The sequence below is a fragment of the Catharus ustulatus genome, chromosome 9, assembly GCF_009819885.2.
Source record: "Catharus ustulatus isolate bCatUst1 chromosome 9, bCatUst1.pri.v2, whole genome shotgun sequence".
NCBI classification, from domain to species: Eukaryota; Metazoa; Chordata; class Aves; order Passeriformes; family Turdidae; genus Catharus; species Catharus ustulatus.
Genome location: NC_046229.1, coordinates 14354319 through 14381967, shown reverse-complemented (window position 1 = coordinate 14381967; position 27649 = coordinate 14354319). Strand labels below are relative to the sequence as shown.

The 27649-nt window shown below is 38.3% G+C and overlaps 1 protein-coding gene across 28 annotated transcripts in view; it reads right to left on the bottom strand.

Moving 5' to 3' along the window:
- ADGRL2 (adhesion G protein-coupled receptor L2) overlaps positions 1–27649 on the bottom strand; it is a 386257-nt gene that overhangs the window by 114066 nt on the left and 244542 nt on the right. For all 28 annotated transcript variants that reach the window (XM_033066977.2, XM_042779548.1, XM_033066978.2 and 25 more), the window contains one exon: positions 10522–10694. In XM_033066977.2, coding sequence (XP_032922868.1) covers positions 10522–10594 — 73 coding nt within the window. In that variant the 5' untranslated portion in view covers positions 10595–10694. The remainder of the gene's footprint in view (positions 1–10521; positions 10695–27649) is intronic.

The window sequence follows — 27649 nt, the reverse complement described above, 5'->3', positions numbered from 1 at the left end:
ATTCACACTGTCAAAATATATCTCTCTATATCATCTGCATCTATGTCTATATATGCATAAAACTACCCAGGTTTAAGCTCTAACTATGCAGGTAATTTGTTGAAAAATTAATTCCCAATGAAGAGTATATATGTGTGTAGGCATTAAAACGGGAATTGATTCCAGAGGATTTTATTCCAATACCTCCTTCACTTTTAATTCCCCCAGGTTATCTAAGAATGTAGCATAATTGAGAACTGTTTTCATGGAACAGTAATTCTAAATAAGTGGGATGTTGGATATGAATTGTATGCCTAAAAATTATTTTATGTCTAAAACATGAAATATCACTCAATGAAGATAGCTTGTTTTGCCCATTTAAATGCTTAACTGGCATAAATAAATACATATTAAAAGTCCTTCAAAGAACAAAATTATTAGTTAACAAGATTCTAGAAATATCCACCTCATCCAGGCCAAACCCTTGTCTTTTTACTGATAAGAGATATTGTTAATACTCCAGAGAATTGCTTGTGAACAATTAACTAACACCATCCTATCAAGATATAAACATGTTGCCAAAAATTCTCAAAATCTTCAATAATGAGATTTCCTCATGGTATTTCTTCATAGTGTCATTGGTAACAATTCACTGGCCCTTATCAGACAAGGGTTCCCATTTTCTATCATTCCATTTTTACCTGCCTAATCAGTTGAACAAAAGCACTTTATGTAAAATCATTCCTTTAGTTGCCTTAGCTACAAATCCCTGCAGTATTGTATAATTGAAATCTACTCACGTAAGTTAGGAATAATTAGGCCCCAAAATTAAGCCAAACACAAAGTTAATTCAAATAGTCAGCTGCTGTCATTTAAATGGTTACAGAGTTTTATTGTTGCTTAACATCCTTGAATGCTTCTAAATGCACCTTTTTTTTTCCTCTGTTACAACCTTATCCCTTACTCCAGATGGAAAGAGGATGAAGAGAATGAATTTTGATTATGGCATAATCATTCATACCTTGACCAAAGATTTTCTTTATTAGTTTTTCCCAGTTATTGTCACTAGATTTTTCTATTTTATTTTTAATCAGGCTTATAAAATAAGGAAATAAAAAGAATCAAAAGAGATGAGGCTCTGAGGTAAATAAAGTCAGAGTCACCAAGCCTGTTACAAATAACATTAACATGATGACAAATTTTTAACAGCAAATATTCAGAAAGTCTCTTTTTATACTTCAAAAAACCTTTTGTTAAAAGAAGGCAACATAGAAATACAGTTAAAATGGATCCACAAAAAAATCTAAGAGCTAGAAAATAATGCATCAAATAGATAAGACTAAATATCATAAAGGAATTGCTCTCAGAACTGAGTCAGGACTCTGTTGATTTATCAGTGTGAAATTTGAACAATTTGTACAGCAAAATAATTGTTCTATTGTTATATATAAAGCCAAAAATAATTGCTATGTTATTAGATGACTTTGTAACTGGTAAAGGAAAGACTGCTGGGTAGGTGTTCTTCTGACTGTTTTTCTGTCAGCACTCAGTTTACAGGGCAGAACAAAACACTGTATCATAAATCCTTCAAGACAGTTTACATATGGATGACTTCCAGCCTTTTGTATTGTGAAATTTAAAAATGTACAGATGCTTTTTATATCTAGGAAGATCTACATACATATACAGATCTTCCGACTAGCTTAAAGATAGAGAAGATTACTGAGCAGGATTTGAAGGCCTAAACCAAACAATTTATGCATGATATAATACGCTGATAGAATTTTTTTTTTCCCCAGCTGGTGCATTAATAGATGAAGTGATGTTTTGTGGACCCTATCCATCTTTATGGGTAATAATCCACATCACAAACCACCCGTTTGCCCTCTAGTACTTTCCATGCCTCACTCTTCACGCATGCCAGTTTCATCTGTTGCAAATTAAATGATGCAAAAGTGTAAGCAGCAAACTGTTCAGTTTTGTTTACTAAAAGCATATTTATCTTAAGCCACTAAAAAGCACCATCAGTCCCCAGCCAGAAACCCAGACTTTTCCAATAGACTTTCAATGGCAAATGTTGCAATGTTGCAGAATAAATAGCCCCTTAATTCTTAAAGTAACATTTTGCAATTAGAGGCAATTCACAGGGAAAGGAACTGAGTAGCTCAGTGGCAGAAACACTGTGGAAGGCAGATCCAGTCACATGCACAGGACCAGCGGCAAACAGCAAAATCTGACTGAAGCTCACTCAAAAGATGGTTAAAACAGAAGCAATATGAAACAGGACTGACGCCTATAAAAGGCAAACATTTCCCACTGCTTTTCCAACTGCAAGTGCAGCACATGGGTGAATCCGGTTTCAGTGTGTCAACTTCCTCTCAGGTTTCCTCAATGAATTACCTAATTCAAATTTAACAAGAAAATTCCTCCAACAGCATCTTGCATTAATTGCACTTTCTGCTGGAAGAGGACAAAACTACCTAACTCCTGAGAGAGACATCAAAATCCCTGACAAGGGAGACACAAAAGCCAGCTTTCCTTCCACCATCAAGATCCCTCATAAAACTCGCCGAGTGCTGTATCCAACAACTGAAAGTTATGTGGTCCCCCTGGGCTTCTCACATGTATGGGTTGCTCTGGCAACAGATGAAAAAAATTCATTTTGCTTCCCAACTAGTCTCCCCCACACATCTTTTATACACCGAGAAAATATCAGGGATTATTATAACAGCATAAATTGAGAAAACAAAAATAATTAAACATTCCCAACCACCTGGACTGGTCCAAGCTGAGAAGGAACAACCAGGGAATCTCTTCTACCACTACCAACACCTTCATGTACACTTAGGTTACCTTAATGTCACTGGGACATGGCTGAATTGTCTCCCTGAATGAAAGAAGGAGCCATAAGCAGAGCTAACATTCGTAGAGCTCAATTTCTTTATACTTCAAATGAAAGCAAGGAAGTAGAGATTATAGAGACACACAGAGCTTTAGCACAGTTGGGTTTTGAAAGCCAATGAAGTAGTTTGAGACTCTTTCTGGAATGGTGGAAATTTGGAACACCTTGTGCAAAAGGGTTTTTTCAGCTCCACTATTAAAAAGAACTGCATATTCCATTTATCAAACTATGCCTGTGGATTTTAGGTATGGGTCATCTACAGAGGCACACATACAAAATATATTCTGTGTTAAAAATTTTAAAAATTTAGTATTCCTGAAAAAAATAAATTAATTATGATTGGAAAAGTATCCAGTGTTCTTGAGTTTAAAATATCAACCCAAACATAACAAACAAACAAAACCAAAAGGAGCAACTATAAATATTCTTCTACAAAAAGATTGATGAATAAAGATGACAGCAGTTAACCACTGCAAAACATCAGACAATTTTTAAGTGTGTCTTTGCCATTGTTAGGACCTCCTATTCCATTAAGTGCCTTTGTAATGGGAATATGGATGGACAAGCCAAGAATTTCTGTGAATAGTTTTATCTCCTCTTCCTCATGTAACACAATCTGGGATGCTAGCACAAACACGGAAGCGGGCACATACATGAAACATATTTCAGAGCTGTAATTTTTCTGTAGTGCCTTCATCCTACATATTCTTCCTGCTATCAAGACATCTCTACATGCAATATACAATTAGCACAGACTATTACTTTCTGTGCCTTTTAGTCACAGAGGTAGACCACGAGCACCAATAGATCTACTTGCAAATATAAAACCCATTATGTGCTTGTAGAACTTGGCAACAAATATTGAATCTAAAATCATTATACTTTATGATAATTTTTATAATCTGATCATGAGGACACTAAATGCAATAAGAAAGCCAGTGCTGAAGCATTCATTGATATCAGATGCTTCAGGCAGTTATACTTACATTTCACAGTATGACCTGAAAGTACAGTATTAAACAATGTTAAAACTATATAAAAAACCTTGTTATTAAGACAAGCAGCATTCTTCTACTTAACAAAAAAATAGAAATGAAAAATTATTAAAGATTTTTAAAATACAACTCAGTAAAAAATAAATTACAGCAATTTCATGATGATAAGCCTCACCATTTTGACTAAAATTTTGCTCCCAACCCAGAAATGCGGCTTACACTCAGGAGTGGCTAATATATGAAAAAAGTTCGGAAATTTCCCAACCTGGAAGTGCAGCCGAGGCGCCGAGCCGAGCACCTGCCAGTAAAACCTGGGTTTGTGTGATTGTTACAAATTGGTTACTCTGTTGCACGGCGGGTTGAGCCAGGCTCCTTGCCGGCAGCGCGGGAGGAGGCGGGGGGCTCTGTGCCACCGGCCCCGCGGCCCGACGGGGAGATGAGGGTTCCGTGCCTCCCCTTCCCGCTGTTGCCGTGGCTGCAAATGGGCTCCGTGCCTCCCTCCCGCCGGCACCGCAGGGCAGCACCGGGCCAGGGCCAGCGATCCTGCGATTCCATTACTAATTCATTACTTTGTTGCACGTGGATCCTCTCTGGGAACAAAAGTGGGGCTTATATTCCGGTGCGGCTTATACATGGACAAAGACCTAAATGTTGCCGACGCCCGGATGTGCAGCTTATAATCAGGTGTGGCTTGTAATCATGAAATTACTGTATATGCTTTCCCATATTCAGTAATAGAATACTAATAAAGCCTATTTGCTTTTTAAAAGACATGTCCAAATTCTGCTACTGTATTCCTGCAAAGGTCCCTTTATCATAATAAACTAATCTAAAATATTCCCAGATTTACATTTAACAAAAGAAAAGCCCCTTAGGCAAAGATGCCAGTGCAGGCCAGCTGAAGGTTAAATAAATTCCCTCTCTGCACTGGTCATCAGCACAGCTCACCTCACCCACTGAGACCCATCAAGGTTACAGCAACTAAAGACAGTAAACTCCAGCAGTAGCTTAGAAGGCTCTAAAAATACAGCATCTGCCCTTAGCAGAACACACTGCACTTCTATCATTTTACACATTACAGGGGGTTTTTCTTCTTCTGAACACAAAGCCCTAGAATATTGAAAATCTCCCCTCATAAAGGACAATGTTTTTCAGTAACTGAGAAGACAGCATATCAAAATAGCAACATTATTACCCATCTCATAGTAATTATGCATTTATACTCTTTCTTTTTTTTTTTTTTCTTAAATTGTAAGACTCCTAGCAAATTTTCATTTAAATCTAAGCACAGTATTTAAAATGCTTCTTCATGCATCCTTCTACACAGTTTCTTCCACATTTTGAAATAGTGGTGGTTTTGCTCTGGTTTCAAAAATGTAATGTTACAGCACAGAATCCTCCAGGCCTCACTACTCTGGGAATATATAAAAGGTTATTCACTGCCAGCATGTTAAAGTATCTCTGGATTTTCCGGGCAGTCTGTCAGTCTCAATTTTCTGAAATGCAGTTGAACAGCTTAACAGACATCCTTCTTTAAGAAGAAGTTTGGTCTTGCTGTTTAATTTTCTTTTTAGAAGATATATTGGGCCTCCCCCAGAAAAGAAAAGAGAGATGTCCCAGATAAGTATTCACCAGAAAATCCCACTGAAGAATGGCATGATCTTTCAGGACAGAAAACAGCACCCAGAGCAGCAGTTGCTTGCTTCAGAAAAATTCTGCATAATCTGAATTAACCAACTAAGAAAAAAAAAAGAAAGCATTTACAAAAGAATCCTAAATCATATCAGGTATCCATGATATAAATAAAGATAGCGTTAAGCTTATCAGAGTGATCCTCCAAAGAGTGGGCAATAGCAGTCTGGCTTTAGCACATTGGGTGCGCTCACGGATGCTTTGCAACCTCTGTAAACCAAGCGGTTCCTACAAACTGTGTGCCTGACAGAGCCCTCACTGTGATAAATTTCATGGCTAGAAATTAAATCAGTGCTCCTATTTGCTCTGGTGTGACTCCGTAATGGATTTCACTCCTTGCAGAACCTAAATCCACTAATTAACAGAAGTTGATTTCTATTCAAATCCATGGTACAAGTTTTTTACAATTTTTATCCTGGACAAAGTCTACTAATACTCCTGGTAAGCATATAGGAAAGCTGATGTGCTTTTACACTTTGTTCAGTACCTGTGCCATGTGCCTTAGAAACTCCACATCGGAATGGCTTGACAGGAAGCTGAAGAGCTGAAGTAGTACACTAAAATAGCAAACATCTTTGTAGTGACCCAAAGTATGATATCTGTATCTAGTATTTTCTTTAGTAAATACACTAACAGTGAATATGCACTTAGAACTGCTTCCAATTCAGCACTCAGCTCTTTGGATGGCATGACTGGAATTTACAGGAATATATCCTTTACATTGTAATGCTCATTAAAAAAAAAAAAATTCAGAAGCAAAGACAAGCTGGATTTCTTTAAATAACATTAATTCCATTTAGGAAAACAGAATTAAATAGATAATAAAAGCATGATGCTTCTTCCTTTGGACAAAGCATAGATAATAATTCATAATAAAATGAATTTAAATTGCATTAAACGTTGGTTAAAATAGAATGTTAGCAAAGAAAATTATTTCAGTGCTTCCAAGGCACTTGTGCTTTTCAAGCAGAAAAAGCGAATAAAAACAAACAACATCAAAAGCTAAGAAAAAGGTGGACTTTTTAAGCAAGATAAAGCTTAAAATACTGAAACCTACACTGTCCAAAAACCAATATTCACCAGAATGTTTAGCTCTGACATCTTTTTTTCATATGCATATTAGTGTATCTGTCTTAACTTGCTTGAAGAGAAACCAATAATATGTATAATATGCTTTCTACTCAGCTTTGCTATGGAAACAAGACGTGTGATCTCACTCTCTGGCTTTCTGTATTTTCTCAGATAATTTTTAACTTGTTAGATGATTTCACCTAATTAAGAAGGGGAAAAATGAGGGAAAAAAGAGATGGTGTCAAAAGTATTTAACTTCTTAGAGTTTGTAGGAATCAGGTAAGTAAAGGTGTGGGACTCAACTGCATGGGACTGAGCACGAAGTCCCTCTTCATGGCATGGGACAGACAAGGACATGGGACAGGCACAGGGTGGGACAGACACAGGGTGGGACAGACACAGGGTGGGACAGACACAGGGTGGTTCAGACACGGGGTGGGACAGAGAAGGACATGGGACAGACAAGGACATGGGACAGACACTGGGTGGGACAGACACAAGATGGGACAGAGAAGGACATGGGACACACAAGGACATGGGACAGACACAGAGTGGGACAGACAAGGACATGGGACAGACACGGGCTCTGGCACAGTGCAGAGGGAGCTCTGCTCTGCCCCAGGTCACCAGGCCAGACCTCACATGGCCACCTGCCCAAGGCTGAGCCAAACTGCATCCCAAGGTAGTCCCTTCAGTTTGCCTTTTGCAACAGAACCACAGTTTGAAAGACATGCCTACACAGAACATACTAGAAAATGGGACAGGAAAATAACTTTCAGAAATAACATTAATAATACTCCAGCTAATGACTTGAGGTTCTCATTCCTTTTTCCAGCCTCTTGTCTCCTCCTCGAGGGTTGCAATGCTTGCTGTTGATGGCAGTAACAACAAACACAACAATATTGACTTGTTGATCAGATATACCAGCAGTGTATAATAATCAGTGTGGTTTTCCTGTCCAGCTGTCGGCACTTGTCCATTCAAGGTGCATTTTTCCTGAAGGAACGGACTGCTTCAAAAGCAATCCCATCTGGACTGCATAGCCAGGAAAAGAAAAAAAGTGCAAAACTAAGACCTTCTTATCTGAAGATGATTCCTGTTTGAATAGGCAACACTAAAAGAAAACCACAGCTTTCGTATAACTGTGCCTGCTTGCTAATTCCCTGGTGAGTTAAAGTTAAGGCTGTGAGAGTAATAAAGCCTTTTCTTGATTGGAAAATGTTTCATTATATGAATAAATGAATCACTTGTCCACACCCAGGATCATTTCCCCCCACCCCCCCCCCCCCCTTCCTCTCCATTAAACTGTACAGAAACATCAAAATGTAACAGCAGGGAATTCAGCCAGGTTTTATCTCTCCCAGTAACTGCAACAACCTTCATGTACACATCAGATTTCTATTTTTAAAAACTACGTTCCAAGCAGGAGAATTAAAGATTTTCTTATTTCTAGCAAAAGTTAGATGCTCTTATTTTAACCTTTGTTCGTGTTCGTACTTCCAGGCATGAAGTGCTACTAAAGCATGTTATACTTGGCATCTCTTATTACTGAAGCAGAAGGCAATGTAATTTTGTGAGAAAGTGTAATAATGCAGTATTCATTTTTCTTCTGTGGCTGGAAGCCAACTCTATATTAATATTCATTTCCAGTATACAGAGCCACAGTATTTCATTTATTTTAAGAATTTACAATTAATTTGGTATGATTCTGTTATCTGCTCCCAATTTCCTTCCCTGTTTCTTTTAGCTGAAAAAGCAGCTCTTGTGTAGACTTTAAAAAAGTAAATTCACAACTAAAGCATCAAAAGATTGCTACTGGCTACTAAAACCAAGAAAAACAGGGACAGAACAAAATGAACTTGAAATATTACAGATGACAATGAAAATTAACTTTCCGCAAATGGCAAAAATTCAATCTGCAGAAGTTCTCAGTTGACTTTTTCCCTTCCAAACTCAGCAGATAAAACACGCTTTACAGCCTGCTGTTTGCAATTGTAACCAAACCACAGAAAGTTGTTCGTCTGCTTTTCCTTTCTGCTTTCAAATGTTTTCAGCCATCACACAGCATTAAACTGCAAGTACCTGAATGTTTGTAAAATGAATTAACTAGAAGGATTTGAAACAATTGCAAAAATAATAGTAATAATAATAAAATCCCTAGTGTTTTAAAACTTCGGGAAAACCCTCATACATAGATGTCTCAATTTCCTACACCTTAGGTTTCAGCTAGTGCAACCACTTTTGCAATGTAAGTGCATTTATAATTAGCACCAGTAATTACTAAACCAGCCAGTCATAAAGTTTGTAACTCCAATCTCCTAATCCACATTTACCTTTCTTACCTAGCAGAGAGGTGGAAAGCATTTCACCTTCCAGCTGTTTGTACTCACTGTCCTGCCCCAGGAAGATTACAGCCCGCAGCCTGGACGGACAGCGGGAGGGCAGCGAGTGCAGCAGCGCCCAGAGCAGCAGTCCCAGCAAGGATGAAACCACCCCAGATCTGCACTGGGAAATGCCAGACATCCTGGCAAGATTTAAGAAGGAGGGGAGGGATGGGAAACTGACTGTGAAAGCTATTTAAGTGAAATGAGACTTCCCCGAGTTGAGAAACCGCCATAAAGACTCCGAAGACTCCCTGAGAGATGTGTATGTTCACACATGCAGATGAACAACCCATTTCAGCAGAGCTCGTCTGTCAGCACCACCCCAGCTCTGCAAGTCTAGAAAGAAAGCTTAGGAAATTACACAGTGAGCGTCGAAGGCTGCATAAAATATTTGAATTTTTAGGGACTTTTTATTTATATAATAGTTCCTTTTTACTTATACAAATTTAGGAAGAAAGAGAGAGGGAGGCAGGGTAGCTTTCCAGAAGTATTTCTGAAAATCGGCCTTAAAATTCAAGGAATATTTTCAGAGTAAGGTGCATATCTACTTTAAAAATTGGTGGGATCATGACAAAGATGCAGGAAGGAAGTCTACATATTGTACATCAATTGCTGAATAATGGGAAATGGCATGGAGATACTATTTTATTACTAAACCATTTTTTTCACCTGCAATCTAGTCAATCAAAATGCTTACACCCAAAAATAGCCTCAAGTTCTATAAGAATATTTGTAATTAAGAATTCATAAGTCATGTTTTCCTTTCCATTCATTTGTGTTCCTCTGTTTATTAAAAGGGTCACAAGAACAGCTGTGGAGACAGACTAACTGGATGAAGTGTAGTTTATAAAAAAAAAAAACAGATAAAGAATAGATAACGCAACTTATTTTAAAAATCTTTTTCCTTCCTCATCTCTTTAAATTAACAGCTATTTTAAACACATTTGATAGCAGTGAAGTATTTTTCCTTTTTCTAAAAAAAGCAAAAATATTTTCAAGTAGATGCTATTTCTGTATGAACTTTTGAGTTTTATTTCCTGAAATTTAACTTGCATAGCACTAATCTTAATGAAGTGTTTGCCATTTCATTTTCAGCAAACGAAATTAGAAAAGTAAAACGGGTATTTCATTTAGTTGTTTTATATCACATTTAACATATCCATACATTTCTTCTAAATGGTTGTGCAATGAGAATAGAAAAGGAAGGATTATCAGGAAGAATCCAAAAATAAGGCACCTACCAATCAAGGCTATTAATACTTCATTTGCCTGAACATTGCATTTCAATTTCAACATATGACACTATCAAACCTAAAAAAGCCTATTTTATTCTTTTCTTCATTAACAAGGGTCAATTTGAGTCTTATAAATTAAACCTAGAATATGCTACAGATACATTTAGTTTGTTATCCTCAAACTTCAAGTTGTCTAACAGAAATTAATTGTATAGTCCATTTAACTCATCTGCAAACCCAAGTAAAAATAAACTAAAGCTTACCTTCAGTACACTGCAGGAAGCTGATAATGAGCAGAAACCAGAAACTTTGCATTCTGCAGCCAGAAGACACCATTATTGATCCCTGTAAGAATTTTCTTTGTATTCCTTAATGAATCCAGTTATAAAAGCCCAGCATCATCGAAACCAGTTGTCTGCATTATTCATCTTCATACCTGGAGTAACAGAGGATTTGGAAGAAAAGGAGAGAAAAAACAGTTCAGTACCTGAACACCAATCATTTGGAATACTAAATTTTACTACATATGAAGACAGAAATTTTTAGTAAAAACTGAGAGTACACCTGCACTGTAGCTGGGAATTTGGCAGGGTTCTGGGATATCATCTCTCAAGGGCAATCATCGCTAAGCACAATGCCAAATAATGATATGTGGTGAAGTTGAAAGCATGAGTGTTATTGATGCGTTTGCACTAAGACACATGGAAAAAAAAACAATAGGAGAACATTTGCAGCAAATATAAGAAACTGGACCTGTAGATGAGTCAGCTAAGCTTTTCTGACTCCCAAATCTGACACAACCTGCATTTCTCTACCTCAAAGAGACACAGTAGAATTAAATCTAGGGCACTAGCATATTTCTTGGGGATTTGAAACATGGAGTGGCTGAGAACAACACAGCAACTCCTCTCAGCAGGAAGGCTGAGCAGGTCTGCTCCCTGCCATGGTTTTGGCGTTCCCTTCATGCTACACAAGGATTGCTCTCCTTGGATGAGAGAGGCAGTAACAGCTGCTTTGCTGACAAAATACCCTGTTTGGTGAGGCAGCCTCTTCATATGACTGCACAGTTAGCTGTATTTCTACACAATAAACATCTTCAGACAAAAGGGAATAAACAATGGATGAAACCTTCTCCTGTCCTTAGCCTCAGACAAGATTTGTCTCCTACTGAGAAATACGAACCGAACTGCTCCTGTAAACGATGTACCAAAGGAAGAAGAATTCAAGCTATCATTTGCATTTGAAAAATATAATTACAGTGATAGAGTGCAGTAGCTGTGGTAGAAGATTTGACAGCAGAGTGCTCCCTTTTGCTAATGACTCTATTCTCTCACCAGCCAGCTGAGTAACTACACACATCCTCTTCCATATCTCACTGTGTGAAGCTAGGTCATGCTTCAACCCCGACTATTAGAGTTTGGGAAGCTAGAGAAAAATTAACATCCATAGAAGAACAGATTATTTTTTAAGTAGAAAGCTGGTTCTACATATTACAGATATGTGAAACAACTCTAGAGAGCACAGAACACTGCTGCAATCGTAGATGCAAAGGCCTGAGCCTGGTGTCACATTGCTTGGTCTTTCCAGGACGAAGGAACAGGACTGCAAGGATGTATTGCTGACATATCTGAAATTAATGTTACTTTAAAACCATGTAACAATGACCGTGTAAAAATTTAAGTGGCAGGATCCAAGGGCCACTTATGATTCTTATGAGTACTAGAGCATGTTAAGGGCTTTAAAAATACATTTACCCTTTTGGCAAGGAGAAGTGGAAAGGATGGAGAGCACAAAATGCCAGATACAGAAATTCTATGGGATGTTTATCATTTTTAGAAGTAGAAAGTGCGTATTAGTCAACCTTAATCGTAATCAATGATAATTTTGTTCCCTGAGCACAGAAACAGCAACAAGACCGACACTCTTTTTTTTACCACAAGGAGAGAATGATGGGAATTAACAGAAAACTTTATGGAAAAATTTCTCTGGGTCTCAGTAAAGGCAGTGTATCTGTGGAGATTATTAAATAGCCAAGTAGGTTTCTTTACTTGACTCCTCGTTAAGAGAACTGGAGGCATCCCTCTCACAACACAAGTGTGTTTGTGATTCCTCACACAGGGAAATAAAAGAAAACTGACATCTGAGACCATATGATTTTATGTTTATTGATACATAAAAATGAACCCTTTTTCCAATTTCGCACTACAGACAGGTGCTCTTCAGTCACAGGCACTTTTTTTCTACTCATATTTCAACAAGAAGCAGGCAGCAGCAAACAGAGCACAGGAGGGGCAGAGCGTGGCTCTCCCTGGCACACACCCGCGTGCCCTGAGGTACGAGGTGTGACCTGAATTCAGATGGTGACACAGAACAACCCCGAAGTGGTTATGAAGAGACAGCCACATTCCAGCTCCAGAGCTTTCACACTGGGCTGAGACTCTTTTGTAACTAAAAGAAAATAAATCTAAAAGTCCACAAAGGATGCACTGCATTCAGCAGAAATTAAAATTGCAAAGGAGCTCCTGCTGAGTTAAGAAGAAAAAAATTGCCACCAGGATCTCCAAAAAAAAGCCCTGGAGAGAGTTCAGCTAGAAGCTTGGGAAGAGTTTGGATTAATTTTTCACCTGTAGCACCCAAAGGAAAAATTTTAAAACTATTTCACACACACTACAGACTAATCAGCATAATTTCAGTAAGCAATCAGAATAATCCAAGAGAATAGATGATGAATAATAATGGTTTAGAGTGAAATTAAATCAGCCTTCTGATTGCTCCCAGTCTGTCCAGAAGATTTGGACTTCCCGAGACTCAAGTTTTATCATTATTTCTATAAAACATCACTGCACTCCCAGGTTTTGAGATATTTTTCTTCAATTTCAACTGTACAGTGACACTCCTGTGCTTTATTATCCTCCAAGTCATCATTTCCTTGTGGGTCTTTTTAAATTTAGAGGGGAGGGAGAGGAAAGAGTTATGTCAAAAATAAAACCAATAATCAAAGCATCACTTGTGGTAAGACCCAGCATCTTCCTGGGAAATAGTTGCAAAATGTGTGCCAAACACTTTTTTTTTTTTTTTTCAGTTGAGTAAGACTTCTTGACCTCCTAAACTGACTACTGACTTAGCTACTTTTATAAGGACTTACAGATTCTGAAAATATATTGATGCCTTTGTAATACCAAAACCAGCACAAACTATTCAATTAGGAAGAAATTGCGAGCATTTTAAAGGACAATTTTAAGTGTTTTGTGCAATATATTGCTCTGTTTGTGTTGCTGTAGCCTACAAACATAGAATTTAACTCTGTGCACTGCTGCAAAAAGAATTCAAAATAAACTAAACAGCCCCCACCAGATTATCCATAATACGTGTTTATCTAAAAACCCAGGAAAAAATGAAATTGTGTTTGAAAACTGATGCAATAGGGTATAGGTTTGCTTCTTTTCTTTTGAATAAGTTAACATTTTCACAGCAAACAAATTTTCTTGAATGTATTTGAGCCTCTGTATCTGAGAACGTCTGTGTGGCTCCAAGTAAAAGAAGGGTGCAGTTCCAACTATTCATCAGCATAACAAAAGCTAAACCTGAGAAAGGCATCCAGACATGAGCTGGAGCCAGAGAGCACTCGGACTAAAGACACTGTTGTCAGCCACATCCTTCTGACCATCCATCTATCAGTGACACGGAGACTGTCACTGGCATCTCACAACAACAACAAATCCCAAACCAAACTAGTAGAAGCCGGAAAAGATGTATTGGGTTACTTCTTTGTAAACAGAAAAAGGAGACCACAGCGAGTGGCTGTCCTGTGCAAATAAGTTATTTCCCCTCAGACCTTAATAAACCTTTTCTCTGCATCACTGACTGCTTCAGCTTGTGGGTGGGGCAGAGAGAAACTCCCTAGTGCAAAATCTTGCTTGAGTTTCAGAGTGCAATAAAAGCTGCCCAGAAAATTTCAGTTGTAACTTAAATCCCTACCTCTGGGCCATACTGCAATCTCTCGCAAGAAAAAAAAAAAACCAAAAAAAACCCCAACAAGCCCCTGCTGGATGTAGAGTGGTTCACCTTGTTAAGATTGTTCTCATATGCACCCTTAAAGAAGGCTAGATCAGGAATTAGAATGTTAATGCTCAAACCTGTAACAGTGCAAAGGTACTGGGCATCTCTTCATACTGCATTCATAAGCTGTGCTCCAAGTCCCAAATAGCTCAGTGCCCCCGCCTCGCTTCCTTGTTCTTCTGTGCTTCTGAAACTTCTTACAGACAGAACACGACTGCTGCAGAATACATGCCACTGCTGGCCATCCCTCTCCCCGCAACATTGCTCAAGAGCACCCCAGAGATAAGAGAAAGCTGCTCCAAGCATGCTCCTTGAAATACTTTTATCTTTGAGGAGAAAGACCTCTAAAGGACTGCCACGTCCCAACTCTACTCTGTTTAACCTTCCCAAGGTTTTATTTTCAAAAGCCAGAAAAGGGTCTTTTAAGAGCTTCCGGACAACTGACACAGCATGCTCAAAAGCTGCCTTTTCCCTCCTGTCCTATCCAGCTTTGCAGGCAATTAAGACAAAGGAGAAAACAGAGATCATTCCAGCTAAGCAAGGATGTTTTTCTTTAGCTAAAAGTCATTCAGACTAATGCTGATGTATTTTAGAGTATAGTGCTTAATTTTCCAAATCATTTTAGGAACGCCACAGAGCACTTGTGACCTCAGTGAAGCTTTAACATCGCTATTACAGAAATAAAATTTATACTAGCTTTACAGATGATGAGGCACAGGGAGGTAAAGAACATCAGGCATAGCTGCACAGCTCATACATGCCAAGGAACTAGCAGGACCAGGCAATCCTTCTTATAAATCCTGTGTGACCTACCTTGCCACACATGCAGCACCCCCACTGCCTTTCATAACCCAGTTTATGAAACTGAGTAATTCTGTAATATATATGAGCCATTCTGCAGAGGAAAGGAGGGGAAGAGAAGGCAAGGGTGAGTAGATATATATTCATACAATGTAATAGACTACTTAGTCTCCTGAGAAATAATGTGTCCACATGCTTTCCCATCATGAGGTTTTCCCAATTAAAAAAAACCCAAAATCAAAAACCAAAAAATTTAACTTACTATACTCTGTAATGCAAGAATTTAATTAGTGAAGTATGATTAGTAAAACTAAGCTGCATTAGTAAAATACTCAAATGAGACTAATACTGTTTATGATCCAAGAGCTACCATTTTCTGCATATCTGCAATGAGATCCAGCTCTAGTTTTCAGCACTGAACATATCTTCAGATGCATTCAACATGAGTTTTTCCTAAGTTTTCAGTATGCTTATTCAAAAATTGATTTACATTAATAACTCCACATTAGTGCTACAGTACCAGATTGTAGAAAATCTGGTTATGAGTTTTAGCTATGAGATCTTACAAAAAAAACCCCTGACAACAATCAAGACTGTGCTGATCTAGTTAGCCTCCTTCTACTACGTATGGTAATAACCAATGCCTGATCTGCTCCAATGAAACCAGCTGTATATTGCAAGGTGAAAGGAAAGGCTAACTCTGATCTATCTAAAATGGCTAACAAATACTTCCTTTCCATTAAAAGCAATTTAATGTTCAAAAGATAGTAGGGAGTCTTATCTACACTTCTGTATTCAACAGTCCCTATTAATTGTCACCTTGAACACTGGATTTCTAACCCAAAACATTTCTTCCCAAGTTACATGGAAAGAATACAGTATGAGGAAAGGGAATAATACAGTAAGAGCCAGACTTGACCAAGGTCATCCAATCTTGCTACAAAAAAAACAAAAACAAAAACAAAAACAAAAACAAAAACTTCAATGCATTCAGCTGCATTGTGTTCTGAAGTTACATGCCTGATGAATACCTGAAACAGTGAGCAATAAATGTGCATCCTAAAATTGACAAAAACTCCAGAAACACCCACCCCACCCCAGCCTGAGTTCCCAGCTCTTCAGCATAATGGATCATTCAAAATATCCAATCTATCTATGCAAGACACGACACAGTGCACTGACACTATTTTACCAGTGGAACATCACAATTTAGTCCATCAGTCCCCAGCTCATCAGTGGTCTACCACAATCACTCACAGAGAAAATAAATAGGATTTGAGAGGAAAAGAGAAAGATTTTCCTTTCTCATCAGCGCTCTAATTCAGCTTGGCCTCGCTCTGGTGTTTTACAGACACGTTACACAGCGGTCCGTTCCCAACAATCCAGCCTTGCCCCTTGTTAACACAGGATAAAGCCTGGACACTCAAGGGAGTTTTCATTCAATAAGCCAGCAAAGTAAACCTTTGCTAGAGCTAATAAGAATGGCTTTTTTTGGCTCCAGGCACTCTCCTTTTGCCAAGTCTGAATTTCTCTTTTGCCTTTGAAAAATGCTTATAATCAAGGGGGGTGTGGGTGGACAGGGGTGTCACTCAATCCTCATCGCAAATTCCCTGTGTTTCACCTGCACTGACACCATGCCACTGCATGAGACCACCTCAGCTCCAGCAGTGCAGGTAAAACCTTTCTACCACTTCTGCCCTCTGTGTCACCACAGCTTCCTGGGGACTAAAGGATAAATCCCCACCACTCAAAGAAGGAGGGAGGGAAAGGGATGCTGTAAGTCAATTACAACTGTTATCGCCTGTAACATCTTGGTGTCATGCTGAGCATGTTAAATATGCTGATCGCTGTGGACACCAGAGGCACAATCTGAGGCTGTTTGCCATTCTCTTCATTAAACTGCAAAACAAATAGCTTTCATTTTCAAACCTATGTAGGACAGATTTTATGAACATCAAAAATAAACAAGAAAATAATGAGTATCTTTACAAAAACACTGAGTACCATATGACAAATCTAAAGAAGCAATTGTAACAGCTGAAGAAAATTCAAAGGCTTTTCAAACTTCTTAGAGAAGAGAAATCCTCAAAATAATCTATTTATATTAAAGATCTCATTTCTTTCCCTTGCAAAAAAAATCACTAGACTAACATCAACCAAAGACACAGCAGTCTTGTAAGACAGGAAACTGTTTGTTGACAGCCTTGACAAGGCTTTGCAAAGGCCCGTATTTCTCAAAGCTGTTATGCCACTTAGCTGATTTTTTTTTTTCCTTCCCCTCCACTGTTTTTCACAGCTGAGAACTTGTTTGAAGTGGAAGTAGACTGAAAAACAAAACAAACAGAACTAAGTCCTGGGCCTGCGGTCAGACATGTCGGTACCTGTGAAGCGACATGGTGTTTCTCTAATTGACTGTGAATTTCAACACACCTGATCTGCTTCACGGCCACAAGCCCTGGGCTTCAGCAGGGACATGAGTGCTGATACTGAGTACTGAATCCAGCTCTGGGGCCCCCAAGACACGAATTATGTGGACCTGTTAGAGGAGGTCCAGAGGAGGCCACCAAGATGATCAGGGGGCTGGAGCATCCTTCCCATATAGACAGGCTGAGAGAGCTGGGGCTGTTCAGCCTGGAGAAGAGAAGGTTCTGGGGAGACCTTATAGCAGCTTTCTAGTACCTAAAGGGACACATGAGAGCTGGAAAGGGACTTTTTACAAGGGCCTGCAGTGATAGGACAAGGAGGAATGGCTTTAAACTGGAATACGGTAAATCTAGAGTAAATGTTTGGAAAATTCCCTGTGAGAGTGGTGAGGCACTGGAACAGGATTGCCAATGCCACATCCAGGGAAGTGTTTAAGACCAGGTTGGATGGGGCTTTGAGAAATCTGGTCAGGTAGCAGGTGTCCCTGGCCAAGGAAGGGGGATTGGAACTAGATGATAATTTCAGGTCCCCTTCCAACCCAAACTGTTCTATGATTCTGTCTTTCACAGCTGACACTGAAGTAAAGACAACTCCACAGACCAGCACAGAGCCAGCAAAACACCCACGCGTTGCTAACTTCCAAAATAAAACCAAGTTACAAGCAAGAGCAGACAAGAACACATTTTTATCATGCATGTATAGCACTTTTATTCATGCTATAACTGGGTTAATGGGGGCTGTATAACCCCAATACACTGGACCTCTTGGGGGATGGTTGTGCTGCAGCCTCGGCATTTGATATTCAAGCACAAACCTCAGTTTGGTAGCACCAATTCCCTGGAAACTACTGCACTGAAAACTTCTTTTATGGGCATGTGCCAAGGAATATTATCAAAAAGATTCATGAAGCTGCTAGTTCAACATTCATTTTAACACATCCATTTTCTATCAGGTGTAATTCTGATCATATTAAGTGGTGTGTATTCAATATAAATTATATTGTTCCAGTTTCAGGAACAAGCTTGAGTGTGCCGAAAAATTGCTTTTGACTATTTAAAAAAATTCTATCAAAATCCTTTTTTATCAGAGAGATAACAATTCTTTATAAGTAACTGAAAAATATTTATCATTTTAAAAAGTCAGAAGCAGTGGACATATAGATATAGTCACCATGCACTGAGTGTAGTTTAGGCAGATCTTTGTTTAGAGAGGAATATTGTTCTAACATTAACATCTGTGAGACCATGGCCTAATCATTGTGCAGTGAAATATGAATCAAAATCAATGGTGGCACCTAAGATGTAATCTCTGCTCTGTTTGGCTCACTGCACTGAATCTGTGACTCATAAATCATTGTTACTAGCCATTCAGTGAAATCAATATTCAGATTCCCTCTTGGTCTATACACATGACCACTAAATGAAATAATAATGACCAAAATCTGTCATGTATAAGGTTATCAATATTACCAAAAGGGTTTTCTTGGGAGCAATGAGATAATCTAGGATAGAATACATCAGATGAGCATGCAAAGAAATGTGAAAAATCTGTGACTATATATAGAGAGCAGGAGAAAGGAAATTTTAAATATTTCTTCTTCCATCATATGCTCAACTATTAGAATTTATCATAGCATAACAACAATGCATTTTATGAAAGGCCATTTCAATAATGCATGCTTTTAACCATGTTCTAAAAAATGCTGCACTTAAGCATTTTTTTTTCTTTCAAACCCCTTCTTACATTATTCCTAGCTTTGTTTCTTTTCTCTGAAGTGCTATTAATATTACCATGATCAGAGAGTAGTGTTTTCTTTCCAGCAGCCTGATGGGCAGGACATTTAGAAGGCCACATTTTAGTTCCACTAAAGAATCACCTCCACCAAACTAACTTCCAGGATTAATTCCATAAACCTGAATTTTCCAAACCATTTAGTTATTAAAAGGCAGTGGCTCATGTCTGGCATGGAAACCTGAGAAGTTCTGTGTGCTAGCATCCCATACTTGGCCATGAGCCACAACAAAATTTTTAATTTTGACAACAGAAGAAAGGAAGAAGTCTTTAACTGCTTTCTAAGCAGACAAGAGATTCTCCAGGCAAGCAGGACTTACAAGTAGAAATTCCACTGAATTTTTGTAAGCCTTTGGAGGACTTCTGTGTGTAGTTCCTAAGTACAATAAAAAACAGGCTGTGCCAGAAGACACATCTTTCATGTTCACCACTTTTACATACCAGTAGCACTTAGAAGACTGAAAACTCTAAAACCATGAAATAAAAATCAAGACTGCTTGGTTTTCTCCCCTCATACATGGCTTTTCTCATACACACATTCAAGACAAGAACTCAAGGGTGAGAAGCCCTATATGACAGCTCTGCACACACCACTCTCTTCCTTGCACCTACACATAAATAAACCATTGAATTACACACCTAGTGCTTGCACATCATCGAGGATGTGAGAAACACATGCGGTAAATCTGGCAAATAAATCTTCAGGATCTGTTCAGAAAGGGCCTGATTCTGCAGTGAAACAAAGGATTCAATGCACTTACTGGATGATGGGCTCTGCAAGGACATCCAAGCTGCTGAGATGGATAATAGTGCAATAGTGCTGTAGTTAAGAGTATTTTCTTGTACAATTTAATAAGCAATGAACATTCAGGTGACTATTCTTAACTATGCAAGACAGTTGAATAAATAATAGTCATTCAACAGAACTGCAACGTTCCTGCAGTTGGGGAAACCTGGGCTTTCTTATTTATTCAAATTATAATAGAAAAATGGAAAATATTTCAGCTATATTTTTTATTCCTTTTGTAGAAAGTCTAAGTCAGGAAACTATAATGATTACATTTGGGGCAGTTACAAGCAAAAAGAACTCTAAATTATAATTCAACAGGAAGGCACCTCCTACTTGCATGTACCACTGTTTAAAACTCTTCTCTCTAGCAGCCTACATACCATTTTCTCTCCTGCAGAGAAATTTCTGAAATGAAAAAAAAGAAAAACTCCCCATGTATTGTGGAAACAGTGAATGTCTCTTCCATGCATGGTGAAAAGGGAAGTGTGAAGTGATATCTTTCAAATATTAAACAAAATGGAATATGAGTTATCTCCAGCACTGCCATGCCAGCCACTGCAAGCACTTGAGGACAAAGTATCCTGAAATTGCTTTCATGCAAAGAATTTTTAAAAAGAATGAACACTACTTAAAGTATTCAAGAAAATTAACTCCTTCAATTGGAGTGACTGCAAACATTATATTTCCTGTACATTTTAATTTTTTTAATCATCCATACAGCACAGATGAAATTTAAGATACATTTTTAACACATTCCTCAGCAGCAATGTGACCTCTGATATTCTGTGGTTTCATCAAGCAGACCAAAACCACACATTTACAGTTTCCTTTAAGTAATACAGCTCTTGGTGGCTCAATGTGACAATGACACTGTTACTTTGGAAAATATCCCATTTTTCTTTAATCAGGTTACATTATGATTTTAGATGATAATTTATTTAGTCTTCCATGATTATAAATACTTGGCTTTTATTTTGTATTCTTTTACTAGAAATTAAAGAGAATTGCTTTTTATTAAAACCCTGCTCTTCATACGTTCTGCTCAGTTCATGAACTGTATGTGCAACTAAAGAAAAAAATGTCTACATTTGTCTATCAACAGTATTTATAAGTGAGAGAGTGGAAAGATTACAAAATTTTAATAAGAACATTATATTATAGTAGCAATAATCTAGGTGTTTTACTGGGAAGTGAAGTGGATTACCGTAAATGAAATTTTTAAATGTCCTTTCCATTTTATAGATAACACAAAATGACTCTTTTCATGTCTCCAGCGATAAGGATACATGTGCCACACATTTAAATAGTGCCTTCACCCTATCCAACCCTGCTCATGAATTAATAATTCAGTGACATTAATACAAGAAGATAAATGATAAAGAGGTTATAGCAAAAGGGCCAGTGGTACACATATACTTCTTTTAAAACAGCTAATACCTCTCTGCCAATTATAGTTAGAACTTTTTTACAGTTTTCAATGGCATTTTTACAATCTAAATAGCAGCTTATGCACACACAATTTCACACAACTCAAGCTTAATAAATCTCCTGCTGCTACCAAACAATCATTCTGGGGGATTAAAGTGCAACATCTGCTAACATTAATAAGCATTTTACATAGCAATATGTATAAAAGTAGTTGCTATCAGTCTTCTGAAAAAGCTTCCAGACTGGTTTGGCATAAATTATACCTTTATCGTTCAACTGGTGACTTTAGCTTACGGCAACAATGAGGTAGCTCTAATGCTATCTAGCTGGAAAACCCAAGAAAATTATATACGGACTGCTATTATCCTTTGTAGCGCAACAATTTTCAAAATACTTGGGAAAATAGACAAAAAAATGTATATATGCAAAGAAATTCAGGTAAGAACCTGGTAAAGTCACATAATTTCAATACTTAGAAGAAACCAAAGCTACTAATCTGTTTGCAAGACACAATTTCTCTCCTAATACCAGCTTCAACTTTCTAATCCACCTTGAGCTTTTAAAAATTTTATTTGTATTTCCACCAAAGCAGCATCTACTGTGAAAGAATACCTGCCTTTCCAAGGAGTAAAATAAATATCGGGGGGTTTATTTAATTAGGAATTCCAGCATACATTTTTAGGTAGAATTTGGCAAATGAGCATGCTTTGGAGTCGAGAGACGTGTAACATCAGCTTGAGCCAAGAACACAGTTGGCAACAGCGGCACAAACTTTTACTTGCAGCCCTGCCAAGGCAACTCAAGCCCTGCAGTTCAGCTGTGGACAGCCGAATGCCAGAGCCTGCCAATCACCCTTCTCTGGAGTGAAGAAAATGAACAAAGTCATATTCTAGCTTTTAAAAAAACAGAGAGGTAAAGTATTTCAGGTTCGCACTGCATAAGCCCTACTATCCCAGTATTTTTTGGAAACTGAAAAGAATCAGCAGTCAACATTGCAATAATAGATATGATAACACTTTGAATAGTTTTTTATAGCGCTCCAAGATAATTTTGTCGTGTGGACATGTGGGTCACTATCTGCAAGCTCATTTCCTTCCTTCATGAAAGAGTAAATTTGTATTAAAAATATTCATTTATAGAAAAGAGCAGCAAACTGGAGCAAATATATATGTAGAAATTATTTAATACACTAGCTTTAATTATCAATTAATGTCCCCCAATTAACATGATTTGCTTGAACGGGATTGTTTTAACATTATTTTTTAAGTCAAAACATTGCTTTAAAAATTACTACTGCCATATTCTTCTGGCATGGCCAACATTCTTATTTGACACATTTCAAGAGAGATGAAGAAAATCAAAGCAATAAGATAATAAAAGATTCCAGCAATGCCAACTAACATTCAGGCCTTTTGATGATATCAGGCTTTAAAAGTACCCTGAACTAGGGCTGAAGTCAGGCTTAACTGAGAGAAAAGCAGTCACTAAAGGACAGCAGGAAAAAGCTTAAAACAAAAGGGAAGTACATTTAGTATCTACTGTTTCTCAAAGTGATAGTTTCTTTAGGCTGAAGTCTGCACCCAAAATTCTCATACACATTTCAAAGATTGGAATCACTGATGCCAGAGGAAGCACATGAGAATTAAGAATTCTCAAATACAGCTTGAATTTTAGATCACCGTTTTAAAGTAAGTTTTTATTAAGTTAAGTACACATGCTGCCTTTAAAAACAAAGCTTTACAATAAAACGATAATTTCTTCTTTTTTTTTTTAAATTTTAGAATGAAATTATATTGGCACATAATTTTCTTTTCAGGCTATTTCTCCGTCCGCACTCTAATTCTCACATCAGACGTACCCCTGCCATGTGCCAGCCTTACATGTTCTGGAAGATTTACTGCTGCTGTGATAGTCTCATGGCTATTTCAAATCCAGGTCACAACTTTCCACAGTTCCTTAGATTAACATTTGCAATTTAATCTGTTTTAACACAAGAATTCAACAGCGCGGAGACAAAAATGAGGTGACTTTTTCGCTCAAAGATGACTGAATATTAAATATGAAATTTAACAGGTTGTAATCATAACAGTTTGTAAACACTGTAATATATACGTCTGCCCTAATTTAGTAAGATGGAATTCTCACATAACACTCATCAAACTGAGCACAAAAAAATTGTTCTGGCATTTCACTAAATTAAAATCTTCAGTCCCCACAGCCAGAATGCACAAATTTAGATTTTATTAATACCTTAAATCAAACTCACTTTTATGAAAGGCAATTTACAAGTCATCGTCTCTTCCAACAGCCAAGAACAGAACAGGGTCTTAAGCATATTTTTACAGACACTTTGATGATAGTCTAACCTTTTGGTCTGATTGCTACTTTTAACAAAAATAGCATTTTCTTTGAAATCCAGAAAACTCTTGTTTTCATGAATATAGCTTTAAGCCTTCAGTGACAGAGAGGCTGACAGCTCAACAGATAGAAAGCAAATTTAAGAGAAGCTGTCCCTGTTAAGAAAATGCATGCCATTTTACCAGCATCTCGTTCAGCAATCTCAAAAACTCCAAATTTCATCTAGATCACTGGATTTCACATCCTGCCCAAGGATACTGCATTGTGCCAAACCTTCACACTCACAAAACCATGCAATTTATACCCATGTTCAGCAAGCCACCTCGATTTAACTTGTGCTCTGTGGACTTTAATATTTTAAAATCCTAACACCAGATAACAGCAGTCAGCATTACAGGCACTTCTGCAAGAGATTGCAAATCAGATGCACAATGAAATCATCATCATCATCATCATCATCAGGTAGACTCCCTCGTGCTGCCTGTTACTCACCAGAAATCAGTGAAAGTCGCATCATGGGGACAGGAAACAGAAAGAAAAAATAAATAAATAAAAAGAAGGGGAAAAAATTAAAAAGCAAGTGAGGAGGCAGAGCGGGAAGCCGCATTCCCCGCGGGCAGTTTGGAGCGCAGAGGAAGCGGGAATGCCCCTGGGAAGGGCGCAGAAGGGAGGCAGGGATGGCAGGGGAGGCTCGGAGCGGAGCGCGGCTCGGGCCGAGGGGATGGGGACATGCCGGGAAGGCAGGGCACGGGAACAGGGACCAGAACACACAGAGAAGGGAAAGACCTGCTAGCATGAAATAGCTGAGCGTAATTTGATTTCCTCCGAGCGGACTGCCGGGATTTAGGATCAGCAGCCACGCTCCCATGACCCAGACCCGACTCCTCTCCAGGACACAGCCGCAAGCCACGCGGACGCAACTCTTCGCTTCTGAACCCGTACGAAAAGATCACCAATCTGCATCAGAGCCCACGGAACTCTGGCCAAACGAGTCACACCAGCAGAAAACTGGAGACAGAGAAGAGACCGTGGACAGTCCGCGGTGCTGCAAGAGGGGCCAGCACAACGCGCACTGAGATGTGTCTGCATCTCTCACCTGCACACAAATATTTAGAAACTTTCGCCATGCTGCAAGTAATCATTTTCTATAAATGACTGATGATTTCACAGTGCCATTGCAATATTCTACAAGTGGCTAATGATTTCACAGTGTCATAATAATAATAATAATTTAAATAAAAGCTGACCACAATTTCAACATATCCATTGCCCATTCCTGGAATTTTGTTTGTTTGTTTGTTTAAAAATCAAATCCAGAAGAGGCTGTGACAATAATAAGTGTACAGCTTACTTACGGGTCACTATTGGGCTGAACTAAGATTTTATTTCTAGAAGAAAGAAAGCAAGACAGAAGGATGAATAGTACAGATGAAAATGGACAGGAAAACACAAGCCAACCTAAAGGTCCATCTCAGATATGTAAGTGACAGACAGAGGCATGACAGAACACTTCACCCAACACTGCTTGGTTATCAACATACTCTCCAAAAGTTACTTGGATTTATTTTAATATCTCTTCAGTCAAAAGTGATTTGACATTTTTGACCTAAAAATAGCAGTTTTATACGTCTTTAAAAATAAAAATACCTAGTCCAAGGCTACCATAGTGTACAATACAAGAAGGGTTTGCAGCAAGCACAGTGGAAATTTTCAACAGCTAGAGATTTCACCCCAATGATTTCTTGTCTCCAAAATAAACAAATTCACTGTGACAGTATTATTTTACAACAGCTAAATAAATACCAATTTTAAGTTTTTTCAGTGTTGTTATTTGCTAACTAGAGCAGGTAGCTATACAGTCCATCTGGTTGAGAGCAGAATGAAGGAAAACAGGCTCTTCCTGGCTAGCAGCAACCTTCATCCATGCCTCTGGACACACATTTCTTCTCCTGATCTCACAGTGTTATCACAAGAAAAACAGGACATTTTTTATTTTTAAATAAGTAGTATTTTAATAAAGACCCAGACACATGTGTACTCAAGTGTATACACATTCATGAGCAGATATTTACTTAGGATTGGTAAAACTCTGTTGTTATTTAATTCCCTTTTGAAAATATTTGCAAAACACAGTGTCTGAGAACAACTTAAGATAGCTAAAATTAAAAATACATTCATCTAACTGTTTTCAAATATTTAAATTTGCTACTAAATCTTGCATGTCTGTCCAGGAAGGTATTTATCTTGCAATGGCCACTAACAGTTTTAACCTCCAAACAGTAAGAACCGATTACTTCAACATCCACAGAGCATCAATTTCCTAAAACCTGAACTTACACACAAGTCTGTTGCCCACTTCCCACTTTTAGCCCCACTCAATAAGCCAAAATTATGACTTTTTGTGTGTGTGTTATAATTCTATTACAGGTACTGGAATACAACTCATTAAACTGGGGTTGAACAGGCTGTGGTGTGGGAGGAAAAGTACCACTGCTCTTCCACTAAGGACCAAAACATCAATAATTCAAGTTGATTGGGAAACACTATTCAAGCAGACAATTAATTTTTAAGAATGTGGTAGAGACAGTAACAAACATTGCAAAATGATTTTCAATTTTACAAGACTTGTCAACAAAGCTTACAAATATGAAGCTTTTGAAATAATAAAAATCTACATCTCTTCTTTCTCCAGGTTGAAGGAGAATGGACTCTAGGAAAAATTCTGGAATCCAGCCAGCAAAACTACAAGTATCACCTGTGACCCCAGCAGCTGCACAGGGAGAATCCCCCCAGAAATTCACTAAAACTGAAGATCACCTGAGAACTCATTTTTTTTAAGGAAAGAAAAAAGAAAGCAACACTCTACCAGGCAAAATTAAAAATGCAAAGTCCACCTATCCACTAAGGTGGCTCCATTTCAAAACCACTGATAAAACCCCACGGACTCCAGACATGCCACTGCCTGAGATGCTCCCGCAAGCTTCCCAGGGTGCCCCCAGCATTCCCTGCAGCCCTGGACATGGAGCATGGCCAAAGCCTCCCCCAGCCCCAGCACACGTCTGCCCTTTCCAGGAAGGGAGAGAAGTAAATCAGCGTTTCCTATGAAGCACAGGATGAACCCTTCTGCTGGTAAGAGCTCTTACTGTTTCCATAGTGAATGTCATTTACATGAAGGGATTATAAAGGTTCCCACATGAAAATGCATCTCTGGCATAACTACATTCTTTCAAGTTACTTTTCCTCCCACTTGCTATAGTTTCTAGGTGAAAGGAAAATATTGACAAAAACAGGACACGAGGGGGACAAAAGATAACCACAGACTGAAAAACATGAAACTGTCAAGCCATTTACAATCCTTTTTTTTTTAAACTTTAACTCCTCATGGCAACTGGGCAGCCTGAGATCAACTACACAGGGTAAAACACTTTAATTTATAGCCTCAGGGTTCTTCCATGTCTAAGAGGAAGGAGCATGTAAAGAAATACAATATCTTTCTCAGCCCGTCTGTTCTTTGAAATGTCTTCATTAAAATGGAGATTTTGACTTTTTGACTGTGAATAACAGAAAAAGGACAAACCTGGCTTCCAAGGATCTTCATCTGCAGACAGCACACACAAAGCTCCCCCTTCACTCTCACAGCGATCGCACTCATGTATCGCACGCAGGCTTTCAGGGGGAAGGGCAGATGGGACCACCTCCAGTTCATGATGATTAGCTAAATTAGTCCTAATTACACCTTT